This window comes from Anguilla anguilla, chromosome 10 (assembly GCF_013347855.1).
Source record: "Anguilla anguilla isolate fAngAng1 chromosome 10, fAngAng1.pri, whole genome shotgun sequence".
Lineage (NCBI taxonomy): Eukaryota > Metazoa > Chordata > Actinopteri > Anguilliformes > Anguillidae > Anguilla > Anguilla anguilla.
The window spans coordinates 35453587-35479027 of NC_049210.1; the positions used below are offsets into that span (position 1 = coordinate 35453587).

Sequence of the window (25441 nt, forward strand, 5' to 3'; positions counted from 1 at the left end):
CCCCCACGTTGAGGGACACCGGCGGGCTCCGCCAGGGGTGGGTCTGTCAGTCACTCGCTCGCGGGGCTACGGTCGGCCCCCCCGCCCCCCGCCCCCCGCAGAATCACGAGCGTCCGCGGCGAACGCGTTCCGATCGATGGCGCGGGCTCGTAAATTACGCGCCGGCTCGCCGCGCAGAGGCGCCCGGAGAGCGATGGACGCGCCGCCGCCAGACAGTCGTTCGCCCGCCCCCGACGCGCGAAGGATAAAGCCTTGCCTTTTACAGCGCGCCAGCGGGGCGCTCCATCCCGCTAGCCCTACTGTAAATATCTGCAGCGTCAGTCGTAAAAAAGAAAAAAAAAAACTGAAGTGAGACATCCAAACAAGGCTGGAGATGGGCCGGGGGGGGGGGGGGGGGGAGGGGTTGGAGGGCGGTGTGGGGTAGGTGACGGCCAGGGTACGTGGTGCAGGCAGTTTTTCGGACGGGGGGCGGGGGGGGGGCGTTTTCGGCGACAGTCTCACGTCCCAGCGGCGTCATCCCAGAGGATGACCTTACCGGAGCCGGAGCGCCCATGGAAATGAACCGCGCATAGATGATTAAATCTATCCCGCGCTCCGCCACCGTGATGAATGGAAATTTAACAGCCAGGCAGAGCGCGGTGCCAAACAAGACGAAGGACACCTTCTCGCGAAATTGGAAAGATCCATTTATGCACTTGTTTCGCATAAAAACATATGCAAATGCCAAAGTCGAGTTTTCACAAACAACCCCCACCGGAATCCGCGTCTATTTTAGGATGAACCGATCCAAATTTTCACAAGGCTTCATTTTTACCACCGATGTCAAAAAATCCATAAATATCAGCCAACTAGTGCTGTAAAATTAGCGTGAGGATATTATTTAAAAAAAACTTGAAACTAAAGTGCATTTGGCTAAGGCAACCACAAAAACAGTTTTTAGAGTTTTGTGGAAGGCGGTACTGGCAGGACAGCTGGTACGTCGTATACGACAACTGTATTTATGAAAAATTGATCATTTTGTTTGATACAAGGACCAGGGAGGACAAACAGGATACTGCCTGCGCTACATAAAAATAATAGTCTATTTCCAGATACTGAGAAAGTTATGGGTGGAATGAAAAATTAAGCAAGAGGGACCGTGCAACGCGCATAAAACTGCCCAGTACCCGGTCTAAATCATATCGTTTTTGCCATTACTTTTTAAATGAGGGATTTATAGAAACACCCTTAGCATAGTTAAAGGGAGGTTGAAGGGATAGGGCAATGCTGATATGATCCATCCAAGAGAACTGAGCACACACATAATACCAGTGTCGACAGGTTAGCCTGGTGAAAATGCAGCGACTCTATCTGAGCAGGACCCACGGGGAATGAGAGAAGCAAACCACAGAATCAAGAGAAAACGTGCCGATGTGCTGTCCTGCGCTGCAGCAGAAACGCTAGCTATGCTAACACCTTCACCGTAAATAAAAAAAAAATAAAATAATTCAGGCCAAGACACAGAGAGCCGCGATCATCCCACTCCCGAACTCCACCGCGATGCCGGAAGAGCGGACAACCCCTTCGCACCAGAGGCCAACAGCGCGTTCGGCCTGGCCGCCGATGTGCTTTTTAAAAAAAAACTTTATCGCCGAGCCCGGAAGAAGTAGATTTCACGCGCGGGCTGCTGGGACATCGCCGCGGAGGTGAGAAGAGGAGCGAGGAGGAGCGAGGAAGAGAGAGGAGGAGAGAAGAGGGGAGAAGGAGCGCGCGGCGGACTGCCTAGTTGACAGTCGAGCGTGTTGGATGTGACTTTCACAGTCTGCTGGCAGTTTGCGCGGAAGCCCATCCCCATCTGCGACTCGGCGGTTGATTAATGAGCCTCTCAGCTCGTCTCTGCCACGCGCGTCGGGGCCACGGCCTCTCTCCAGGCTCGGCTGATTTATTCCCCTTCGGTACGAACCGACAGAGGTACCGGCTCCGTAAAGAAAAAAAAGCACACCTGGTTAAAGCTAATGAAAACCTCAATGTGTCAGCGTCGCTCAGACACGGAGAGCGAGAGAGGGAAAAAAAGAACCGCGTAGGCCCTAGACAAAAGACGTATTCAAGCGACATGAATGCTATTTTGTCACGAACTGTCAATCCGAGGGACACGGGAAAAGGGGAGAGAGTTTGAGGGTGGGTGGGTGGGGGGGGAGAAAAAACTCTCGATGACACATCGTGTATTTTTGACTTTCAGGGTGACAAGATTCTTGCCCCCCCCCCCCCCCCCCCCACCATGATATAGAGAGACGGGCCGATGGCTTGAAACTTCAGTGTTTCTTTTTTTTTTTGTTCATCCAATATGACAAGAACAAGAGGAAAAAGGAAAAAGAACAGTTTCTTTAACCTTGACAGCGCCGCTTGCACTCAATGCTAGGACACTGCATGCTGAGAAAAACAAGAAAACAAAAACAAAAAGAAAATACAAAATGAAATATTCTCACCTTCTGACGAAAGGAGAGCGCAGTGCGCTTTTACCCAAAGATTCTAACAATGGACCCAGGCACACTGAGACTCAGACTTTTTTTTTTCTCGCGATGCTGATCAACACCCATGAAAAACCTCAGCTTTCTGACATATTTGTTTTTATTTTAATTCCCTCAGAAAAAACGAAGACCATATGGCCGTCGTTTGGAACAGATGGTATTTTCCTACCTCTCGAAAACGCTCCGAAAATCGCTGCAGTCGAAAGTACAGTACTTCTGTACGTCGTAAAACGACAATTCCTGCGGAAAACACAACCACTGTGGAAAGTACCGATAGTGCTAATGTGTTTTTTTTTTGGTTTTTTTTTTTTGTAATGTTATTGTTAAATTTGCTGTTGAAATCTGTACCATATGTTAAGGCCCGAATCGCCTAAATAATTTACGGCTTCACAATGCGCAAACACCTGTGTTCCTTATTTTTAAACGAATGCACGCTAAGCCATGAAAATGGCGGTGCTTTATCTCCGATAAACTCATTTCGAGCTGCTCACCAGGTGTTGTCATTTACAGTACATCGCCTAGCCTTGTACAAGCTGGCCTGCATTCAGCAGAACTAGCCCACACGCTTCTCTCCTTCAAGGCAGATAACACAATGTGGTCTAAACAGCTTAGGAGAACCAACTCAGAAGATTGCTCCCCTCACCCCCCCCCCCCCCCAACCCTCCATCCTTCATCATTCACTGCTTAACCAACCGGGTCGGGGTGAGGGGGGGGGGGGCGAGGGGTGGAGGTGATCATCTCCCAGGTCCGAAGACGAGAGGCCGCTCAAGAACCAATAAACCACCCGACCGGGTGGTTTCCCACGGCAACGAGAACAGGCCCCCGGACCTGACCTTAACAAGCGACACGCTGCGAGGGTGCGGGCAATTATCTTCCCCTTCCCTCCCGCGGCTGAGTCTTCTCCTTCGTTTCATCTGTTTGTTCTTGCCGGCCCTGTGTACGCGCGTGTTAGCGGCGGCGGCGGCCGTCTCCCCGCATCCTTGAGACGTCGTTTGAATAAAGACGCTCCTCTCCTCTTCCATAATGCGCTCGGTAAAACAAACACGACGGATCTCTGCACCGGAAATAGGAAAAGAAGAAGGATGGGGGGGTGGGGGGGGTGTTAGGGGGCGATGGCAGTAATTGCCTGTTGCCCGTGTGTGATCGAAGGAAGAAAAGGTTCTCCGAGGTTCTCGTTCTCGATTGAATGTAACGTTAATTAAAGAATTACTAACCTTCTGATCTCATAAACTTTAAACAAGGCACCTCAGTCCAAACAAAGACAGGGGGAGAGGGTAGAAAATCACAGATTCAATTCATTCAGATTCATGCCGTCCGCACGCTCACGCTGACTAGATAACAAAGGCCGGCAGACCTTGAAAGTAATGAGGAACCCAGCTTAACACGTCCATTTATTGCAGAATTCAATCGCTATTTTACAGCGGCAGCTCGCCGCTTCCATTAAACATGAATCACGCGGCACATTTTGAATTAAGAAGAAACGAGCCCTCCGTAGGTTAACCCGCGTTTCGCGCGGCGACGTCAAGTGATGAAAGCGGCACCGTCTCCGCGCCGGCAACGGAGAACGAGAGTTAAGATTATTTATGCGCGTCCGAGGCCGCGTACGCCCGTTGCGATTGAAACGGGGGGACGGACGCTGGAAAAAAGAAAAAAAAAAAAAAAAAGAGACCGAACATCGATTTCGGTAAAAGTCAAAAGTTGCCTTGGGGTCCTGTGGGAAAGTTCTCGCCCCTCTCGCGGGCCGAGGCGCGGGCGCATTAATCAGCGGGCGTTCGCCGAGGAGCTCGATTCGAGGGATGATTTATGACGCGTGCGGCTGCGATTCCGAAGTGGCAGGTGACAAAAGGGACGCCTCCGTAACTTTTTAGAAATCCAGGGGGGGGGGGGGGGGGCCCGCGCCATCTGCCGCAGGAATCGCCGGCGTTAGCACCGAGGAAAAGTTTCTGCCGGGGATCCTCAGCGAAGTTACGGCTGAAGAGATTTAATAGGTAGCCCTTGTAAAAAAAATAAATAAATAAAAAATAAATGTTAAAAAAGCTGGTCCCCAGCTCCCAGTCTCTTTATTACGACGCGGAGTAAACCCAGAGACGATAACGACAACGCCGGTGGCACGAAATGCGAGGCTCAGATAACTCTCTGGGCTCTCGCATCACAGAGAGAGAGAGAGAGAGAGAGAGAGAGAGAGAGAGAGAGAGAGCGCGATGCTAAAGCCCTTGGCAGTAGAGGAGTAGAGGAGAAAGCGAGGAAGAGGAAGGCTGGGGAGGAAGGGTTTTCACTCCTACGACGAGTGCTGGGGAAGGTTCCCCCAGTTTCCTACGGAGACAGGAAGGAGAACAACCACCTCCCCTAACGCATAAAAACTCACTAACTGAGCTTTGACTTCATGTGACCTCAAAAATAGATCCTCCACAGAAGTCCTTTGTAACGCACAGCAGACTGTACAGATGATATCAACACATAAAAAAGCATGTCCACGTATTCAAATAAATAACCGGTATCCATTTTGGATTACAGGAATCGAAAATATGGTGCCTTCGCTTTCAACCGAAGGGAAATCCCTCCCAAAAACCCCCCTACACCACACCCTCCACCCCCCCGAGTCATCGCGTCTTCGCTTCTGCACCCAAGAACAACAGAGCCGAACACAAGAGACCCCGAAAAGGCTCAGGGAGATCCGCGGAAAACTTTTATCAGCTTTCTCTTTTTTTTTTTTTCTTTCCCCCGCTCAGAACCTCTGCCATATTCCCATTTGTAAATCCTTCCCATAAACTGCCTCCGTTCCCTCAACAAAGGGGCGACTAATGAGGGAGAGAGAGGAGGAGAAGAAGAAGAAGAGAAAAAAAAAAAAAAACCCTGGACATTTTAACACGAGATTGGAACGCGTTATGTAATATTTACACCCTCTCTCTCCCGCCTCCGTCGTCTCCGATTCCCGAGCTCGCCCTCTCCTCCTTCCCCTCCTTCCCCTCCCCGTTCCCCCTTTCATCTCGGGGCCCCGGGGGCCCTAGGGGCCCCGCGCGGCGCCATCGTGAAAGTTCAGAATCACCCGTTCAAGGCCGTTTACGAATAATCCCGCACTAATTCCGCCCCGACGAGGAGTGACGGTATCTGCTATTATTTTTTTATTTTTAAAAAACTTTTTTACTCGTGTGCGACGACGCGCGGCGCGAGCGGAGGGGCCGGCGGAACAGGACGGGGACGGGGACGGCGAGCGCTTCGCCCCCTCATTACGACGGGAGCCGCCCGCCCTTCATTACAGGGCGCGTGTAACCACGGCGACGGTTTGAAACGGGCTCCGTGTAGCCGCTCGACGAGGAGCGGCGGCGGCGGCCACGCGGCGGGCGACAGCGCTCCCGATGACAGCTCGGGAATCGAGGGCTGAGAGCGGGGCTGAAATATCGCCGGCCTGACACGCGTCACGCGTCCACGTTAATATTCACGCCGCGCGTCCGAGGCTCGGGACCCAAGGAGCTTCGCCGCCCGGCTCCGATCGGCTGGCCGCCGGACCCCCCGTCGGCCTTATACGCCGTTTAACCCTTTCAGGGGCCGCGGGACTCTGGGTTGACGAGGGGGCGGAGCAGCTCACTGTGAAGCAACCGGCTCTCTCGTTGGTGCAGGCACAAGCCCCCCCCACACCCCTCGACGCACTCATTGGCGCACGCAGCCCCCCCCCCCACTCCCCACACACGTCCAGCCCTTTCCCATCCCGGAAAGCAGACTGAGAGCTGACCCACATGATGAACAGGACCCCCAGTCGCCTCCCCCACTGAGATAGCAGCTACCCAAACATCCTGAGGCTCCCCATGTCGCGGTGAGGGCGCGGTACGGGCCCCGGAGCGAGGGCCGGCCCCTCCGCGGGCACCACGCGACCCCCGAACCCGCCCCCCCCCAGGGTCAGACTGATACGGACGGACCCTTGCCTTCGCCGGCCGTGCCCCCCGGATCCCGCCGCGCACCCCTCCGACTAACACGCGCCCCGAACCCCGACCCGCTGTTCTAATCTCTCCCGCTACATGCTCCCTGTTCCTGAGCGCCTCGCTGAGGGGATTGGAATAACCCCAGAAACGAGCGCCGCTCAAGATAACCTCGGGGGAGAGAGGGTTCATTCCTAGTTCTGCGGCAAGAAAGGAAAGCAGCCTCTTTCTCTCTCTCTCTCTCTCTCTCTCTCTCTCCCTCTCATGCACTCTGTCTCTCTCCCTCGCTCTCTCTGTGCCTGCCTGCCTGTCTCTTTCTCACTCAGTGTGTCTGTCTGTCTGTCTGTCCCCCACTCTCTCTCTCTCTCTCTCTCTGTGGCTGTCGGTCTCTCTCTCTCTGTTTCTCTCTCTATCTGCCTCTCTTTCTCTCTCTCTGTGCCTGTCGGTCTCTCTCTGTTTCTCTCTCTATCTGCCTCTCTTTCTCTCTCTCTGTGCCTGTCGGTCTCTCTCTCTCTGTTTCTCTCTCTATCTGCCTCTCTTTCTCTCTCTCTGTGCCTGTCGGTCTCTCTATCTCTGTTTCTCTCTCTATCTGCCTCTCTTTCTCTCTCTCTCTGTTCCTGTCGGTCTCTCTTTCTCTGTCTCTATCTATCTCTCTCCCACCCCCCTACCCACTTCCAGTGTTCTCTTCGTTCCTTGTTGAAATTCCCAGGGTTGAGCCTCTTTGAAAAAGGCAGGGATCTGGGAGAGAGCGTGGCGCCATCGCAGAGGTGAAATTCTCCTGGAGCCGAGCGACAGTGGCACACGCTCAGTTTCACTCAGTGTACAGAGAGGGGAGTACGCAGAGAATTCAGATTTCAGACAAAAAAAATAAAACATACCGCACATACACATGGATGGATGTGCGCGCGCACACACACACACGGACTGTCCGTCTGTCACTCACTCACTCATATCACTCACGTCACTTGCTCACTCACTCACTCACTCACTCAACGAAGTCTCCTCTGAACACACCCTAGCACCGAGCCAGGAACATCAGCAATGATTTACGAGAACGGCGATTAGTACTGCCGAAAATCCCCCCGCCCCCCACCCCCACCCCCCCACACCCACATTGCCTTACAGGTCTCCTGTGGCCCCCCCGATGAGTCTCCAGCATGCAGGTACGGCACATATACATTTATAAAAAGAAGGTACAACCTCGGACATGACAGCCAGCCAACAAAAAAAAAAAAGCAGCCATTACCTGTTTGCCAGCAGCGCCTTCAAGGTCACCTGACTCATCCTCTGATAACTTGGCAGCAGTTGGGCCCAGTCCCAGCTCCAGTCACTTATGGCCGACTGTTGATGTATGAGGAGGAGCTATTGTTAGTTATTAATCAGAGTTAATACGATCAGTAAATTACAGCTCCAGCTGGGCTGGACTAACTAAGGAGGAGGGGGCCTCGAACAAGGACTCTGACAGACGATATCAATCATGTCCGCACAAGAAGGTTTTTATTCCAATAAGACAGCAATTAATTTATAAATCCATTTGGGGATGTAGCCATCATTTATAAAAAGATAAATCAATTTCGGAGAGCCGTTATTCTTCCAGCCGTTTTAATGGCGCCCTGGCCCCCCCCCACCCCCCCGCCGCCCCCACCCCTTTTGCAAAGCGCGAGACTTTGTCGGGAAGGCAAATAAAAATCAGATTTCTCTGATTGCTCAAATGTCACGGCTCGCCCCAGTCAGGGCTTTATTGACAGTGCGAGAGAGACACAACTGCCTCCTGATTGATGGATCGGCTCCCCCCCCCCCCCCCCCCCCCCCCCAGCCCCACCCCCCTCCTTGATCTGACAAACAACATGGACGCCACCGGTAGACGGGGCAGTTTATCACTCTCTAAATAGGCTGTTCTATACAAAGGAATGCAGCCCTTTCCAATAAGGAGCCATACTTGAACTTATCTGCCTCAAAAACACAGTGACAGGAAAATACTAATTCTACTGGACGAACAAACCAGGCGATTGGCTCACGAGTGGCTCGGTTGTTATGGGAACCTGCCACAAGTGTAGGCTTCACCAAAAAACTTCCCAAACCCTGATCCTTGGAGAGCCACAGGGTCTGCTGTTTTTTTTTTAACCAATCGGATAAAGCAGACAATTTCGCAACCCACATCACCTGGTTCCTTGGGTACAAGGGCTGCTGATTCTAAGGTGAAAACGAAAAAAAACCAGCAGGTCCTGCAGGTCCTCCAGGACTATGCAGTCAAAGATACATCTCTCCTCCAAAAAGTGTTAGCTCTCCAGTAGTACAGTGAGGCCTGTTGGGTGGAATATAATCGCCAGCTTGCAGGCAAGTTCATCAGTGCAGCTCAGGGTTAACTTGAGGCCCTTAAACTATCTCTAAAACCTCATATAAAAGAACACCCGGGTCAAGTTAAAGGCACCTGCCTTAAACCTAAGGAAAAAAAAATGCTGATTTTATGGAACTATTTTTGCTTCTGCTGGAAAATCTCACATAACTCTACAATATTATTTTAGAATCAGCATTAAATCTACAATTTTGGGGATGCTCTGGGGAGAAAAGGTCTTTTGGAAGCCGCGGAAAAGCGAGTCTTCCTTTTTTTAGTACCTGAACAATTTCAAGATTTTCCTCTCGCCTTTTATCCTTTTAATGTCTTTTGTCGCTCTTATCTATCACATTTTTTTTGCTCTGAGAACGACCTATTGAGAATTGGAAGTTCACGTCTTAACTCGCAAAGCTGTGAAAGGCTCAGAGCTTGTCACTACAGTCACCTCGCCAGGAAGACGCCAACAGAACTTTAGTGGCCTTGACGGAAAAGGAAAGTTCCAGACTAGGAGTCGTACTCGACGTACAAGAAAATCACGATGACACCCTGAACTGCTTTAGAGAAAAGTGAATGTGAGGCAGATTGGTTGGAAAGTTGCGAAAATCAGTTTTTTGTTAAAAAGGAAAGAAAGAAAAAAAAACTAACTTAAATATGATTTTCACGGCTAAGAACGTCCAAAGTGTCGAATTAGCGATAGAACGTCCAACAGCGATTTTTCACGGTCATCCAGGAGCTGTTCTCGTGGAGGCCTCCCAGTGAGGTCATAATGTTACAGCAGGTTATGATGCAATCAAACACAAAAGAGAAAAAACGAATGCGGAGCGAAGCAGCTTCTGAACGCTGTCGGGAAAGAGGCGGAGAAGGCGGGCGGACCAACCTGGTCGAACTCCTTGGCGCCGATGCGGTTGAACTGAGCGATGGGGTCGAAGGGCGGTGGGGGGCCGGCGGGGCCCGGGCCCAGGATCGCGGCGGGGGCCCGGGGGCCGGCCTGGGCGGGGTCCGTCGGAGCGGAGAGCAGGGAGGCCAGCAGCTCCTGCACGCGCAGTCGAAACGGGGGGGGGGGGGGCGGGAAGGAGAGACAGGGAGGAGGCGGGATTCAGCAGGAGTGGAGAGGACAGGTAGAGGGCAGATTGAGAAAAAAAAAAAAACAGCAGCAACTTATTACAATACTTTCACAAGACTTTCAACTGCCACTTTCACTGTGACAAACTCAATCACAGAGCCCTAAAATACACACACACACACACACACACACACACACACCGTATAGAAATAGAGCTGCGTACTTTACAGACAGACACATAGATAGAAAGCCACCGTAAATTTCGGCTCTCTAGCACAAAAAGAAAGTAGAGTAAAACAGGGTCCCTGTGCAGTTTTCGCAGACAGAGACAGGATTCCCAAAGTGAACGGCCCCGCAGAAGTACAAATTTATCCGTCTGCTCCGAAATAGAAAGCCAGAGAAAGGACGATGCTTAGGACGGGATATGTATAGACACACAGGGGCTGCAGGGGGGGAGAGAAGTCTGTCACTGCGGGGGGGAACTGGAGCTCAAACTTTCTCTCCTTCACCTCCGCCTCCTCCTCCTCCTCCTCCTCCTCTCTGTCCGGGCTGCTGCGTGAGCGCGTGAAGGACAGGGTGCGGCACCCCCGCGCGCTCGGCCCCCGCACCCTCATCACTCACCGCCTGTCACCCGCCAAGCCGCCGCGCCTCCCCCCCCGTCCTTCTGCTGACCTTCTGAGGAGTGGGGGGGAGGCGTGGGCTTCCTGGAGCTCATCCTAAAACCCCCACCCCATCCAACACCCCCACGCCCGCATTGCCGCCGCTGCTCCACCTCTCGCGCCACCTCCCGTTTTCGCGGGCAGGAGCAGCCAGGGTCGGCCCGCGCTAGCGCCCGCACGCGTTCCAATCAGCGCTGGCCGCACACGCTAGCCGTGCCAACTGTAGCCCTAGCCGTGCCAACTGTAGCACGTGTCTGTGTGGACACCTCAGCATCTTAGAGGCTTCACTAGCTCACGCGGTTCATTATGGGAAATACTGTGTACACATGTAGCCATTGCAATAGCACCCCATTGGGAAATGCTGACAGTTCTGGGTGTTCTCTGGGTGTGTAGGCAAGCAGACACACAACTGGGGGGGTTCACATGTGCTGCAGGATTTTTATCATTATTTTCACCCTTGCTGAGTTATTAAACCATTTATTGCTTATTCATTGGGTGGACTGCTTCATCCGGGGCGGGTGCTTGGAGCTGATTGGTCAGGGTACAGGAACTGCGCCGCACCACGGGTTTGTGTGGTTTCCGCGATGGCGGTAACGGCGGGGGACCAGAGTCGGGCCTCCACGCTGCGGCACTGGGACAGGAAGTGGGGACTGGGAACCAACCCGGGAGAGCCCCCGCCCCCCCCCCCCCGCAATCTCTTTCATCCCCAGAAAGCACAGGGGGGTGGGGGGTGAGTGGGTGGGGAGTAACGTTGCCGGCACCTTCCGCAGCGCGGAGCGCGAGGCTCCACCGGTAACCCCTCGCCGCGAACAGACGCCGCCTCAGGCCAGCACGCACCTAATTGCTCGGGAAAAGGAGCGTTTCCCTACCTCATTGAGTCGGATGATGTGATAGATTTGCCTCAGGTACTCGCCGCCACCTGCTCTGTGGCAGATCTCCAGGACCATCAGACCTATTTTCTGCTCAGTCAGTTCAGGCGCGCCAGCGCCTCTCTCCGGAGCCGCGCCGGTCTCCACCGCCTCGAACGCCCTGACAGACACAGAGAGAGAGAGAGAGAGGGAGAGAGAGAGGGAGAGAGAGAGAGAGACAGAGGGAGAGAGAGAGAGAGAGAGAGAGAGAGAGAGACAGAGAGAGAGACAGAGAACGGAGGCGGCATCAATACGTGCTACAAGAAAAAAAAACGATTTCGTTTTTAAAAATACTCTTTTCGGGAGATCCTTTGAACGAGAAACGCAACCGTCCGCGAGATCGTTCGCAACGTTCCACCTTAGCGCGTCTTAAGCGCTGGTCTGCGCCTCCTCGAGGTGACAATTAAGAGACGCGTCGCTGCGAGAGCCCGCCTGTTCTCGGCGCGCTTTACTGGCAGAACAAGGCGAGCGCGGCCGAGTCATCGAGCGGTCAGTAAAGCACGCGAGCGAGCGATATCTTCAAACCTCTCGAAGGGAAGGATCTGGGTGTTACGCGTTTTGTTAAAAAATGAAGCACTTAGCGAGAAACTGAAGGTTAAAGGCACAAAATAAACCACTCAGAGCCACAGAGGGGAAAGTAAGGCAGTGAAACAGAATCCCTCCCCGCGTTTCTCACCGTAGCGCTTCGGCGGACGAACGCGAGGAACTCACAAAGGCTGCGCTTCACGAGCCAATGGAGCGGTAGATGACCACGCCCACCGATCAGCAAAGCATCGCCTCGATGCCAAAGGAGGGATGAAAATTAAAAACAAGCCTGATTATGAGAGGCTTCTCATGCCGCTGCCCCCAAAATCTTTCATTTAAAAAAGCTTTTTTACCCCTCTGGCTGTGTCTGAATTACAGCCTTGAGCGCATCACTGACACTCAAAACTATTCTTTCAAAACTTACTGTGAGTTTCCCAAAACAACTCGGGTCAATCTCTTCTGTCCTGACACAAAGGTTTAAAGGTAACGGCAATAAAGACTCATGTAGATGAGAATCACCCACTTGTACGCACGCGTATGTCGGTGTGTGTGCATGTTATAGCGTGTATGTTTGGAGAATGCGTGTGCATGATAAGTGTGTGAGTACAGTTCTTTATTAGTGTGTGTGAGGGTGAATGTGTGTGTCAGTGTGTGTGTGTGTGTGCGTGTGCGTGCGTGTGTGTCCACAAGCGAGCGCGTAAAAGATGATCTCAAGGTCTTCCGTCTATTTGGCCCGGAAGAGGCGCAAGTCATTGCACCGCCCTTCCCCACTCCATATTTTTACGAGCCGCACGTCAACTTAAAAAATGAACACTTTCCTCCAGATAGACTTCCTGACATTGTTTTCCCCCCTCTCTCTCTCTCTGTCTCTTTTTCTCTCTCACCCCCCCCCACCCCCCCAGTCACCTCCCCCCCCCCCCCCCCCCCCCCCCCCCCTCCTTTTTTAATTATAAGGTGGCGGGAGCAGGCTGGACTCCCAGCCAGCCTTTAGCGGTCTGACATTGAGGAAGTCGAGGGCTCTCCGGGCCTGGGCGGTGTGCCGGTGTCAGCACCCGCCCCCGTATCCTTTCTTGTCCATCACCGTGCAGGTGAAGCAGATGATTGGATTCAGTCATCGCCGTGATTAATGAGTTCCTCCCCGGATCCGGGACAGCCTATCAATCATGTCATTAGAAGCCCGCGCTCCCCGAAAGTGGCAGACCTCAGCCCAGGAATAACTGCATTCATCTTAATCTGTGTATGCATCCCGTCAGCTAAGTCAGGGTCACCATGATGGAAAACAATAATCTTCTCCTCTACAAATTACTTTGCAAAAAAAGATGGCGTGGTGTGGTTGTGGTGGTGGTGTTGGTGGTGGAAGTGGGGGGAGGAGGGTTGGGGGGGTGGGGAGGTGCTTCATTTTTTTGGACTTGTAAACCCCCTCCCAGAAGATGCACTGTACCCTGATTGTTTACAACTCAGGCGTCACTTCAAACTGAAGGTTATTTTAATGAATAGTAATGATTTCGGAAAGCGTCTGAGGCAGGTGATACATAATCGCTCTTTCATTCCGCTTCCTCCCCCCCCTCCCTTCTTCTCGTCCTTTCTTTTCAGCATTTTTTTTTGTCGTAATCCTGCCTTTCCTGTTACAAAAACCACAGAGTTTCCTGGAACACTTAGGGTAATCTGTTTATCTTTGCTTTTTTTTCTGCTGGGGTTCTTTCCCGTCTTGGCTAAATAATTTTTAATAAGGATGGATATTTCCACGGTACCCTCGGACATCCCTCACGAAGGAATGCGTTCATGTCATTTAGAGTCAAAAACATTTGTTCTCGGGATGAGACACAAACAATGGCTCATAGCTTTATAATGAGAAAATAAAACCAAATTCCTTACAGACCGACGGTCTTTCTGAGGTTTTGATTGATGCACGAACAAGGCAGACATTCACAAGCACACTGAGGACTGTCTAGGGACAGGAGTATTATATTTAACAGAACTCTGGGATCTTCTCAGCAAGGATACTTCCATTAAATTAATTCAGACGTTTGAATTTTGAACTCAATTAATTAAGTTAAAAATGCATTTTGGAATGGGAGTTTGAATTTGCACCCCGCCTGTTATTGAGTCATTGGAATATCACAAAATTCTTTTCTTTTTTCGCCTCTGGTACGGGGAAACCACATGAATCATCAAGTTCCTCTTTCATTACTGCTAATTAGGCAGCGTAATCAGTGTAATCAGTATCCAAATTTAGTATTACCAGTTGGTAAAATACCAAGAGACATGCTTGCACTGCAGCAACCGATACTGCCAAATGACTAACCATGACGACAGCAGAAAAACGATCCAATTATGCCACCAGAGATTGGGCGTTGTAGAAGAGTAGGGGAAACAGGTGTAATGGAATTGCTAGCTTAACTACTTCTGGGGTCGAGTTTTTGGTAGCTTAGTTACCTACGCTGTGGGAGAAGCTTCCCTAAATCTGAGGAATACACATTTTGTAATAATTAAGGGGCCCTCTACTGGTTGCGTGATCCTAAGCAGCTGTTTATGTTGCTTATTGGGTCAGGTCAACTAGGCTGTGTACGCTAGCATTTTACCATCTTATGTCACAACGCTGCTGTTAGATCTGAATTTTGACTGGCTGTCGCTCACCCCTCGGAGCACAGTTTCCGGGCCTTCTGGAGCTGAGCGGACCTCCATTTTGGGCGCTTCTCCTCCAGGGTCTGCAGGGCCGTGAGGACCGCGGGTTTGGGCCCCGCCCTCTGATGGCCCGCGGCCGCCCTCAGGCACTCGGCCACCAGCGCCAGCGTCTCCGCGTCCCCGCGGCGCGGCGGTCGGTCGGAGAGGCGCTCCAGAGCGCCCCCGTCCTCCAGGCTCTGGCACAGGAAGCCCAGGAGGTCCCACAGGAGCAGCCCTGTGGGCCTCGGCTGCCGGGAATTCTGGGAGAGGCGCCTCTCGCCCGCGAGGAAGAGGTAGCGGACGGGCAGGGGGAGGGACGCCACCGCGGAGGGCAGGTTGGCGAAGACGAAGGAGACGGCTTGCAGCAGAAGCTTGGCACAGCCTGACTCACACGGGGGGGGGGGGGGGGGGGAGAGAGAGAGATAGAGAGAGAGGCGGTGCTTCGTCAGCATGAATACTCACTCTAATGACAACTGTTTCTTTATACATTTTAACAACTTTTAATAAAAAAGATTAATTTCCAGAATAAGAAATATGCAAACCCTCGTCAAAAATTGGTTTGCTGATAGGTCTTCCGATATATAATCTTTTAATCTGAAGTCTTAATGAAGTTTTAATGTCATCAAGTAACCAGGTTGTCATAGATACAAGGGTTGTCCACAAACGTGAAAAACCATTTTAAGCACCAACAAAATGAACAGATTCATTGGTTCCCTATAATCCTAAATACGGTTGGAAGGTTGTCCCAAGATAACCCCCTTTCCAAAAACGTGAGTCGTTACTTCCCAGGGGTACAAACATGCGATTCATACCATTGGCGGCCTCCTTTTCTTTGGGGTCCTGGGACATGTAGTTCCACTCCTTCGGTACTTTGCTGAGTACGCTCTCTGGGACGACCTGCGCGGGCAGCGAGGAGGCGCGGTCCTCGGACGCCTGCCACGACGTCACCATGGCGACGATTTTGCCCACGATGCCGTCGATGGAATCGGTCACCGTAGCTCTCAAGCACCTCAGCACAGCGGGCTCTGCCTGGCCGGGGTCTGGTTTGAGAAAAGACGCGTGACGCTGAAAGATGACATCAGCGATGGCCACACTGCAGACGTCCTGCCTGCAACATTGATGCGGATTGGGCGTCTCCAAAAACGTAACCTGATAAAACTGTGAGTCCACACCATAATCTCAATCAGAGGCTGTGGGTGGTTGCCTACCCTGGGCTGGTTTAAAATCACAAGTTGAAGTGACAGAAATGGAGTTAAACTGGGTCACCACCAGCAGGGACATCACTCACATGCTGATACTAGTACGCTGTTGAGAACACCATTTCCCATAATGCATAATGCTGTATATTTTCTTTGTATTGTTCTTTTTTTAACTTAAGATAAAATCCCCACTCAATGCAAGTCTGTAAAATGTAAGCCAAAAATAACCGGAAAGCACTGCAGGACCTCTTGATCACCCCAAAGCAGGGAGAATTATTTCAGTAAGGAGGTCTGCAATACCCAGTAAGAAGAAAAATCTGTTTTAAAAAAAGTCAGACTGGACCTCTAACCTCAAATTAAGTCCAAGCTGGGAAGTCAGCTGTTATACTGCTCTTTTTCACACAAACTCCAAAGTCTTGCAATTCAGATTCTACCCCGACTTGACTTTTTTGAACTCTTGGGTTTGCCTTGGAAGTGACACACGCAGCTAGAATGCTTACTGCAACCAGTCCCTGGCCCCACCACACAGGAGAGGGATTTGAGAAACCACAGGCCGAGCTGATTCATCAACAGCCGCGAGAGGAACTTGGACCTGGCGACGCTAATTACGATGTTTTTCAAGTGCAGCCCATTGCTGACAACTCACATTATCTATCTCTTCATAAACACTGAACAGAGGAATTTTGCACATAAACAACCTTGTCAGGGGTATTCTTTGTCCAAAATTCAATTATAGGCAGCGCTCTACTGCGAGGTGTGGACCATGCCAGCAATTAAGAAAATTATACTAGGAGGAATACAAAATGTTCAGTGACACTAAGATTACAGAAGCAACTTCTACGCGACTCCCGTTCTCCCGCAAATCCTCCCCTCCAATTTGTCTAATTTATGCAGCAATAATTACCACTAGCACGCAATAAAAATACAAAAAAAAAAGAGGAGTCTTTCTCCACAGGAGCCCTGATTAAAACCCCAAATCAAAGCTTCGCCAACAGGAAGAGAGCGAGGGAAGAATTGTAGTCTCTGTTTCGGCAGATTAAATTAACGTCCTGCGATTACCGCGACGGGAAACATTCATGTTGGGCTTTTTCTTCTTTTTTTTTTTTGCCGAAAACCCTACACGCACAAATGGATATTGATTTTGTCGGAGACGGAATATATCTGCGATGGAAACAAACAATGACTATCAAGCTGAAAGCTCCGCACTTCATTGTCGCTATGATCGTTCTGAAATGTTACGAGACTCCTCTCTGTGGGAAAATAGCGATGCCCAGCAATTACTCTTTAAAGGAAGGAACACCTGCGGTGAGCACAGAGTCCTGATGGTTCTAATGATCTACTTCCTGTTCCATCTTAGAATACGCAATGCATTTAAGTTACTATTTATTTTAGGGACAGATAAAACCTCGTACAACATGACAAGAAAATAAAGAAAAACAGAAAATCTTTTTTTTGTTGTTTGTTTGCAATGAAGGGCCTGTGCGTTACCTGGCAGGTCATATAAACGATCCCAGAGGCGTCGCTCGTCGAAGTGGCTTCCGAACGCGAGGGCCAGGGCCTTGGGGACGCAGTTGAGCGTGGAGAGCACCGAGAACGCGGCCTCGAGAAACGCGTCTCCGTCCCGCCCGATCTCTGCCGAGTCCTCAGCCCCGTCCTCCGCACAGGAACCTGAGAACGCCATGGAAACAGAAGAGCAGGGGACATGAAGAAAAGCCACAAATAGCGATTTCAGAAGAGAACCAGTTCCAATGCACATGCTTTTTTTTTTTTTTTTTGTGAAATTGCTTTTTTTTTAAAATGACATTTTGCTTCTTGTGGAGTTGGCAGTGACCCCCCCTGGGGTCACGGCTCAGGAAGAGCCATTCGTTTCTTAAACAGACAGGGTATTCAAAGAAAACGACACAGAAATTACAAATCACATACCGAAGAACACAAGCGAGACAGTAAAAAAAAAGTACAGAATGAAGCTAATTGAACCGAGTCTATTTAAGATAAAATTAAAATAAAATAGATAGATAACTAAATAAATTAATGAATGACTATAAGTGAAGGGGTTCCAAGGCTACGCACATTGAAAAATCCAAGGTTTGCCAGAACTGAAATAGTCACGGAAGGGAACAATAGCCGCGAATCTGTCGGGGGGGGGGGGGGAGGGTGGGGGAAAGACAGAGAAAAAAAAAAAAACACAGCCCTGACACTCGGAGATAGACACCTGGCGCACGAGTACGTCTAGTACGGATGAATAGGCTTTGACACCGCGTCCTTCCGGGAGAGAAAGCGGGCGGGAGGGTGCGGCGGCGGCGGCGGCGGCGGAGGCGGCGATTCGCTACCAGCGACCGTGATCCCGTTTTAATCAGCCTTTCTGGCTGACGACAGGTATTTGAATAGGCGAGCGAACGCCAAGCGCCACTCAATGAAGATCCGGATTGGAGAGGCGAGGGCGGCGTGTTTGCGCGGCGCTTTGACAAATGCTAGGCCGCTTTAGAACGACAGGCGCGAATTACCTGCCGTATTTAAAGCGGGGGAGCGGGGGCCCTAATGCCGCCGATAACAAGGGAGCAGAAAGGGGGAGATAGAAGCCGAAACGCGAGCGAGGGAAATTGATTTTTTTCATCGCGTTTCTTTTTTTTTTTCCCGCCCTTTTCCGTTTTTTTCCGCAGAGGAACGCGGTCGGGAGTCATTGACCCCGGGATCACGACGTTAGGGCACGTTTTCACGGACGGAGGCGCCGCCTCGCGCTCCGTCGGCTCGGTAATTGCCCCTCGAGGAGGACCCGCGTCGGACGCCGCCGCGGCAACAGCCGGGTAAGGGGGGAGGGGAGGGGGGGGGGTGCTGAGGAGCACGAGAGCTTTTAACTGCCCGGCTTTTAATAATGATCCCAGCACACAGCAGCGGACGAGTTGAATGACGGCCGGATGATGTCGGATGATGAATGAACTGCTCTCCGTCGCTGCGGAGTCCGGGCACTCAGTCACTCACAAAACCCCCTGTGACCTTGATGCTCCGCCAGCAAATATCCCAGAAACCCCTCCTGCCCCCTGTTTTTTTTTAACAGGGATACCCCCAGAACACTGTAATTGGTCCCATCCACAAAAAAACAGCTGATGGGTCCTGTAATACTTCAATTACATGCGTAAGATAGTTGGCCCATTGTATGCAGCGTATCCTCATAGTACGACAGGCTGCGCGTGTATGGAATGACATGTCACAGAAAGACCCATCTACACCGCATGCGAAGCACGCCACTTTCACTTCTGGTGTAGATATAACCTCTACTGCTGTTACCTTGGGTGGGTGCGGGCGTGGGTGAGCCTTCAGGTAATTACGGAAAAAAAGCCCAACAGCGGATCTGATGACCGCGGCTGCCGCCTGTTTTCAATTAGCCCAGTCGCGACTTGCGCGGCGTTTGCTAGCGTGATTCAGAGCGCCGCCGAGCTCCAGGTGAAAGATCAAAGACCGCCACCTCTAGGAGCGAGGCCGCTATTAACGAGGTCCCCGCGATGCTAATTAGCCCGCGAGAGCTCGACGGTCTTTAAAGCCTGGACTTTTTCAGAAAGAGCGAGGAATCTTCACCGCTCACACCTTCCGCTAACTGTCGCGCTATGAAGGGTTTTTTTATTTATTTTTTATTAGCAAGCACTATTGATTTAAGAATGATAATGATGACATCTGCACACGGTGACATGACCCCTTGCTTGGCTACTCAAGTTCTCTCCACAATAAAAGTTTTTTTTTTTTTTAAATCAATTCCATTCGAGTCGGCCCACATTTCCAGAAGCACTAAAATATGAGTGCTTCCTCTTTACTCTCAGTGCCTGTCCTTGGTCGCGCTGAATGTGTCCAACGCAGGCCTGCAGTATATGCTGCCGTAAAAGTAATTTTATGGACGGTGAAATTTTAAAGTACTAGAGGACAGAAAAAAAAATCATAAAATTTGGGAAAAGAGAGATGTCGGGGGTCAGAATGATTCCCCTTTTGTGAGCGGGGACACACGGTGACCCAGGGCAGGAGCTGAAGATGAGGCGGAGAACAGTCTTTCTTTTATACACTGAAGAACGAACAGATATTAAAGTAAATGGTCTTTTGAAACACACTGGCAATTTTTTAGCGCTTTATTATTTCTTTCTTTTTTTTTAAGAAATGTAATTTCAGTGGCATTGACACTCCCAACCTCAAAAACAATGTAAAAGTAATCCAAATTTTCTGATTTAATTAATTTTATGAGATTTTCAATTTCTTGTTTTATGTGAAGAATACATATATTTCTATTGAGTGTGTGTGTGTGTGTGTAAGCGCAAGTCTGTGATTGTGTGTGTGTGTGTGTGTACATGCTTCAATTCAAAAAATTTTAACAATCATTTTTATAATTATTTTTTCCATGGCTGCCTTGACCTTCGCTTCACTGAACTTGCGACTTTCACTGAAGTAGAAAAGCGGGCTTTCTTACGCGAGCTGCGCAGCAGGGCTTGCAGCAGGACGCAGTCGGACTGCAGAAGGGCCTGGAGCAGCAGCTTGTAGTTGCAGTCCGGCTGCGAGCACGCCAGCCGCAGCCGACCCACGACCTCCAGTTCGTCCCCCGCCGACGCCCCTCGCCTGGGGGGAAACGAGGGAGAGAGCGGCCGTCAGACTGGCTGTCCAGATGCCGGTCCGTTTATCTATAACAAATGGCCTTGAACTGGAACTCTAGCCTAATGCTAACTTCCTCAAATGTCAGTTCCTCCCAGATTAGTAGGAAAATGCCTTCATGCTTGCTTAGGTGAGGTATGCACGTGGCAGGAATTGTGTTTAATCTCAGAGAGCTGAAAGCAAATTAGCGTCTGGTAAAACGCCAGCGTCGTAAAAGGGTGTCCCATAACCTCCCTATCGCTGTTGGTGGAACCAAAACCTTTTTCCTTTTCTTTTTTTTTTCCGGTTCCACAAGGTTACAGCTGAATTGTATTTCCTCTCAATGAAAGAAATAGGGCACGTCTTTATGAGCTTGATAAGGGAGCGCTTGTATTTCGGGAAAAATCTGATGGAGGAAAAAAGCAAGACCGGGGGAGACTGGGATTTAGCTGTTAAAAGTTTGCCGTTAAACGCGAGTGCACGGTGCACCCTGCTGTTTGAATGAGAAACATTATGTTTCAACCCGACAGAAGAATTTATGAAGTCACAAGGCAGCAAATCCACGAGATAATCCCTCTTAACAACCGCGGTAAATCAAGCGGAAACGCCACTGGGTCAGTTTTCAGCGTTACACTCAAAAAAAGAAATGTTTAAGGCTTTTCACTGCGCATAATGCCGCTAGATTTATTTTCGCCGTTTGCACTTTTTACTATTGTTTTATTTAACAATCGTAACGGTCAGCTGGTCGGGAACGTCCCAGTTTCCAAGGGTTCAAAGTTCAATGTGCCTGGCCTCTGAATAAAATCTGTGAATCGTACGCAAGCAGTCCCTTCCCCTTGTATGTTTGTCCGTCTGTCCCAAGTCTGAAGAAAGTCAGAGAAATTAAAGGCACCATCCAGGGTCTTGGAGGCTGCTCGTTCTAAGATTTTTCACACTGGAGTCAAATGTTCAATACAGTATGAACTTGTTCAATAATGTCCAGATAATGTGTTTATGATCCGCTGTTATCATCATTACGGGGTACATATCAGTTACAGTACGTTAAGATAACAAAACGACAGTAACCCATATCTGATTAAAGTCTGTATCCCATTCCATCAAATTTAAACCTGAGGGACAGTAGGCTATTGTGTATTTTGACAACACTGAGACACGGTTTCAGAAGTAGCAAGCCGTGGAGTGGTAGCGATGACAGAACAACAGGGCTTACCTAAGTGACTCGTCTGAAAAAAGCGACGGGTTGATATGACGTAGCCACTGCGCCCCCTGGTTGCAAGATGGCGTCTCTGTCGAAGGAGAGGGAGGTTCGTCCGAAGGATCTCTGTAAAAATGCCTGTGTCCCACGAGAGAAAAAAGAGCTACTTTAGTCATCGTACTTGCTAGCTTTATCCGGAGACATCAATAAGGACGGAGTGTGGCACAGTGGGTAAGGAACTGGGCTTGTAACCGAAAGGTCGCAGGTTCGATTCCCGGGTAAGGACACTGCCGTTGTACCCTTGAGCAAGGTACTTAACCTGCATTGCTTCAGTATATATCCAGCTGTATAAATGGATACAATGTAAAGTGCTATGTAAAAAGTTGTGTAAGTCGCTCTGGATAAGAGCGTCTGCTAAATGCCTGTAATGTAATGTAATGTAATAATTATCATAAGCTGTGAAACCTACAGGAAGTGTGGCTATGAATGACACATTACTGGATATTAATATGTGTTTGACCTGAGGGCTTCATGGTGCTATGAGCTACAGACCCCATAGGTCAGGTGAAGTGCATATGCACTAAGGCTCCGAGAGAAACCTGGTATCCAGTTGGAGAAGTGTTTACCAGATTAGGAACCTAATCGGAAGCCTTTTCAAGAGGTCTGGTTCCTATAGGAAGAGAGCCTATGGATTCTGAGGCCTATATGTCTGAGTGACATATAGAAAAGCACAAGCAGTAGACCCTATAGGACGCAGGTGCCAAACTCCAATCACGGAGAGCTGCATTGTCTGCTGGTTTTCGGGGTGCTCTCAGCACCAATGTTTCATTTAAGTCACTCATTGGCTAAGGACTCCACACATCTTGTTCTCAAGGCCTTAACAGGCAGCTGATTTGAAGGAAACGCACAGACACAGCGACTCCCTTGGGATTCAGTTTGACACCCCTGTTTAGGAGGAGTGTTTATGAGCTAGGGGGGACGCTGTCGGTTAAACCGATCGTGAGCTCCAGACCCCCCCGAGGACAGGCGATGACCCACGCGCCCGTACTTGCACAGGTCCGGCAGGGGCGAGGTGACGGCGACCAGCACGTTCATCAGCTGGTCGCACAGGCTGTGCGCGGAGGAGATCCAGGGCCCGTCCGGGGACCCCGGCCGAACCAGGGACCGGGAGCTGGAGCACACGCCCAACATCAGCTGCTCCACACACAGCAGGATGGCCGTGATGTCAGTCCTGGGTGGGGGGGAGGGGAAGGGGGAGAGGGGCGATCGCTGAGAAACATCTACTGATCAAAGAACCACGAAAAGTTCCTGGCAGTGGGGTTCACTCGCAGGTTTCAATATTTTCGTTTGTGTACGGCAAGTTCGGTTCGCTGTCTCGTTGCTACATTATATTATATTGCTGCCTACGGCTTCAGGAATTTATGAAATAATAATTCCAACCCACTAAAGAGTGCCCTACAGTATGTTAATTTCCTGTATATTCACACAAACACACACACACACACACACACACATTTCTTTTTTTACCCCTAAGCAAACTAACATATGAGCACGCTGTCACAGCAGTTAAAGATATCTTCAGCTTATGTTACTTGTTAAAATTCAGATCCAGCCTTTTTCCAGTGCGATGGCTTTGCTGTTTCCAGGTATCTCTGGTTTTTAGAGTACTCCAGCTGAAGGTCCTTCAGGGTATTTATAAAAAAAATACAAAAAAGTGGTTTAAACTGTAAAGCTGTACAACAGGAGCCCATCTGTTTGGCAGACACCAGGACTGTAATTGCTCTCTCTCTCTCTCTCTCTCCCCCTCTGTATTTCACTCTCTTTTTTCTTCTCTCTCTCTATTTCTCTCTCTCTCTCTCTATCTATCTGTTTTACTCAGGACCAGGCGTCCTTGCAGGAATGCACATCTCCGGAAAAATGCCGGAAAAAAAAACCAAAATGGAACGCGGCATTTGGCCTGGGGGTCCGGGGCGATCTGCACATTTTCAGCAGTCGGCAGCGAGGGTGGGGGGGGCGTAAGCATGCGCTCACGGAGCACTTAGACGCTTTTAAGTACGTGTTAATGCACCGCGCCAGACCCCCGCGTCGGGTCCGGGGAGAGAGCGGAGGACCGGAGAGCGGGGCCAAGGCTGACAGAACGCAGACGGGGGGGGGGGTAACAAAGGGGAACTTGTCCCGCCGAATCTGGACCGCGGGACCTGGGGGGGAGGGGAAGGGGGGGGGGGTACCTTCGGCCGGCGCCGGGACAACCGCAGAACCGATCGGCGCAATCTGTTCTATCTCTTAGAACAAAGGGGGGGCCCATGTTTCCTAATTATTGCCACGGATTCAGTGAATTACACAAACGGGCGCTGCTTTTAACGTGTAAAACAGGGGACCTCACCAGGAATACTATATCAGAGTATGAGAGATTTCAGAAAGTTTAAGAACATGGCTCAACTTTGATGCTGAATGTACGATATACAATTTGACAATGGCTAAATTCACAAAACATTATTGATACATACTGGATGGCAAATAAATTTCCATCTTTGTCCCAAAACTTGACATGGTATTCCGTATTTGCATATGGCAGCCATTGCATATGGACATGTTTTTAAAAATTGAAACCTGTAACTGTTGGTGAAAGTTCGAGTACCTGATTTGCTGGGTCCTCTTGTAGGAGGGGCAGGCCCGAGAGTACCGGTGGACCAGCACCTCCAGGGTCTGGCTCAGAACCTGGGCCAGAATGTCCTGGGCCAGGCCCGGTGGGAGTAGGGCCCACAGGTCGCTGCGCAGGCCCGACAGGAAGTAGTGCCACATCTGGATGGAGAAGGAACACCGCTCCCCCTGGCAACAGAGAAGAGAGCGTCCATCACCTCACTGCACCTGTGCCCCTTAAACCTGCGCCCCCTAACCTGCGCTCCCTTACCTGTGCTCCCTGACCTGTGCCTCCTTACCTGCACACCACCCTTAGGCCTGTATTCAGTCCAAAAACTAATAAATGCCAGAATAAATGTAGCATGAATCCAGACCCTGGATTCTTTGTCCCCTCTTTATAAAAGCCTCATTTCACAGCTCTGAGAAAAATCGCGGTCACAAGAAACGGAATGCAGCGAGCGAGCGGACGGGAGAATGCAGCTTCGTGGGCCCCGTTATGGGTTAAGCTACAATGTGACCCACGTGAGCCAATCAACAGACTACAGCAAACTGAGCGCGTGGCTTGTGTTGTATGACGGCTACACCTGTTACTGGATTGAGGAGACCTCAGTCTGCATTGATAGGAGAGAAAAAAAAGCAATGTCAGAGAGGACAGAGTGTTTGCGAGCGCACTGAAAGCAGATGTACGGGTTCCGTCACTGGAAATCTGCAGATGAGCAAAAGTTATTACTTTCTGTCAAGGCCGCGGAATAGCAGAGAGCGAAAAGAAAAGGCAGACGGAGGGAGGGAGGGAGGGAGAGGGAGAGAGAGACAGACAGAGACAGGCCAGTTTCCTGTGGGCCCTAATTGCTTTCAGGCGGAGAGGAAACAGACGTGGAAGCTGGCGGTGCGGCCGAAGCCAGATTATCGGCGGCGCGCACGGCGTCCCGTGATGATCCGAGGACGCGTCTCGTCCCGTCCGAGCGGCGCGGAGCGAGGCCATCGCCGCGGCGATCACGGCCCCCTCCCCCCCCTCTGAGAACGAGGCTGGCGCCTGGCCAAAGATGACAGAAGCTCCGGGGAAGTGCCGACGCAGAGGCCTACGCACACCTACACACCACAGGCCTACTCTAACCCACTGTTACAGACTGCTACAGACCATTACCCACAATTACAGAATACTTTAGTCCATTACAGGCCATTACACAATATTACAGAATGCTACAAACCATTACATAATATCAGACT

General features: G+C 50.6%; 1 protein-coding gene across 2 annotated transcripts in view; it reads right to left on the reverse strand.

Moving 5' to 3' along the window:
- The window catches only part of kiaa0825 (KIAA0825 ortholog), a 116770-nt gene that overhangs the window by 59979 nt on the left and 31350 nt on the right, over window positions 1-25441 (reverse strand). For both annotated transcript variants that reach the window (XM_035378888.1, XM_035378887.1), the window contains exons 10-19: window positions 24213-24403; window positions 22623-22805; window positions 21590-21712; window positions 20222-20367; window positions 17263-17442; window positions 15388-15615; window positions 14549-14957; window positions 11348-11507; window positions 9634-9789; window positions 7668-7762 (exon numbers count right to left, since the gene is read on the reverse strand). In XM_035378888.1, coding sequence (XP_035234779.1) covers window positions 7668-7762; window positions 9634-9789; window positions 11348-11507; window positions 14549-14957; window positions 15388-15615; window positions 17263-17442; window positions 20222-20367; window positions 21590-21712; window positions 22623-22805; window positions 24213-24403 — 1871 coding nt within the window. The remainder of the gene's footprint in view (window positions 1-7667; window positions 7763-9633; window positions 9790-11347; window positions 11508-14548; window positions 14958-15387; window positions 15616-17262; window positions 17443-20221; window positions 20368-21589; window positions 21713-22622; window positions 22806-24212; window positions 24404-25441) is intronic.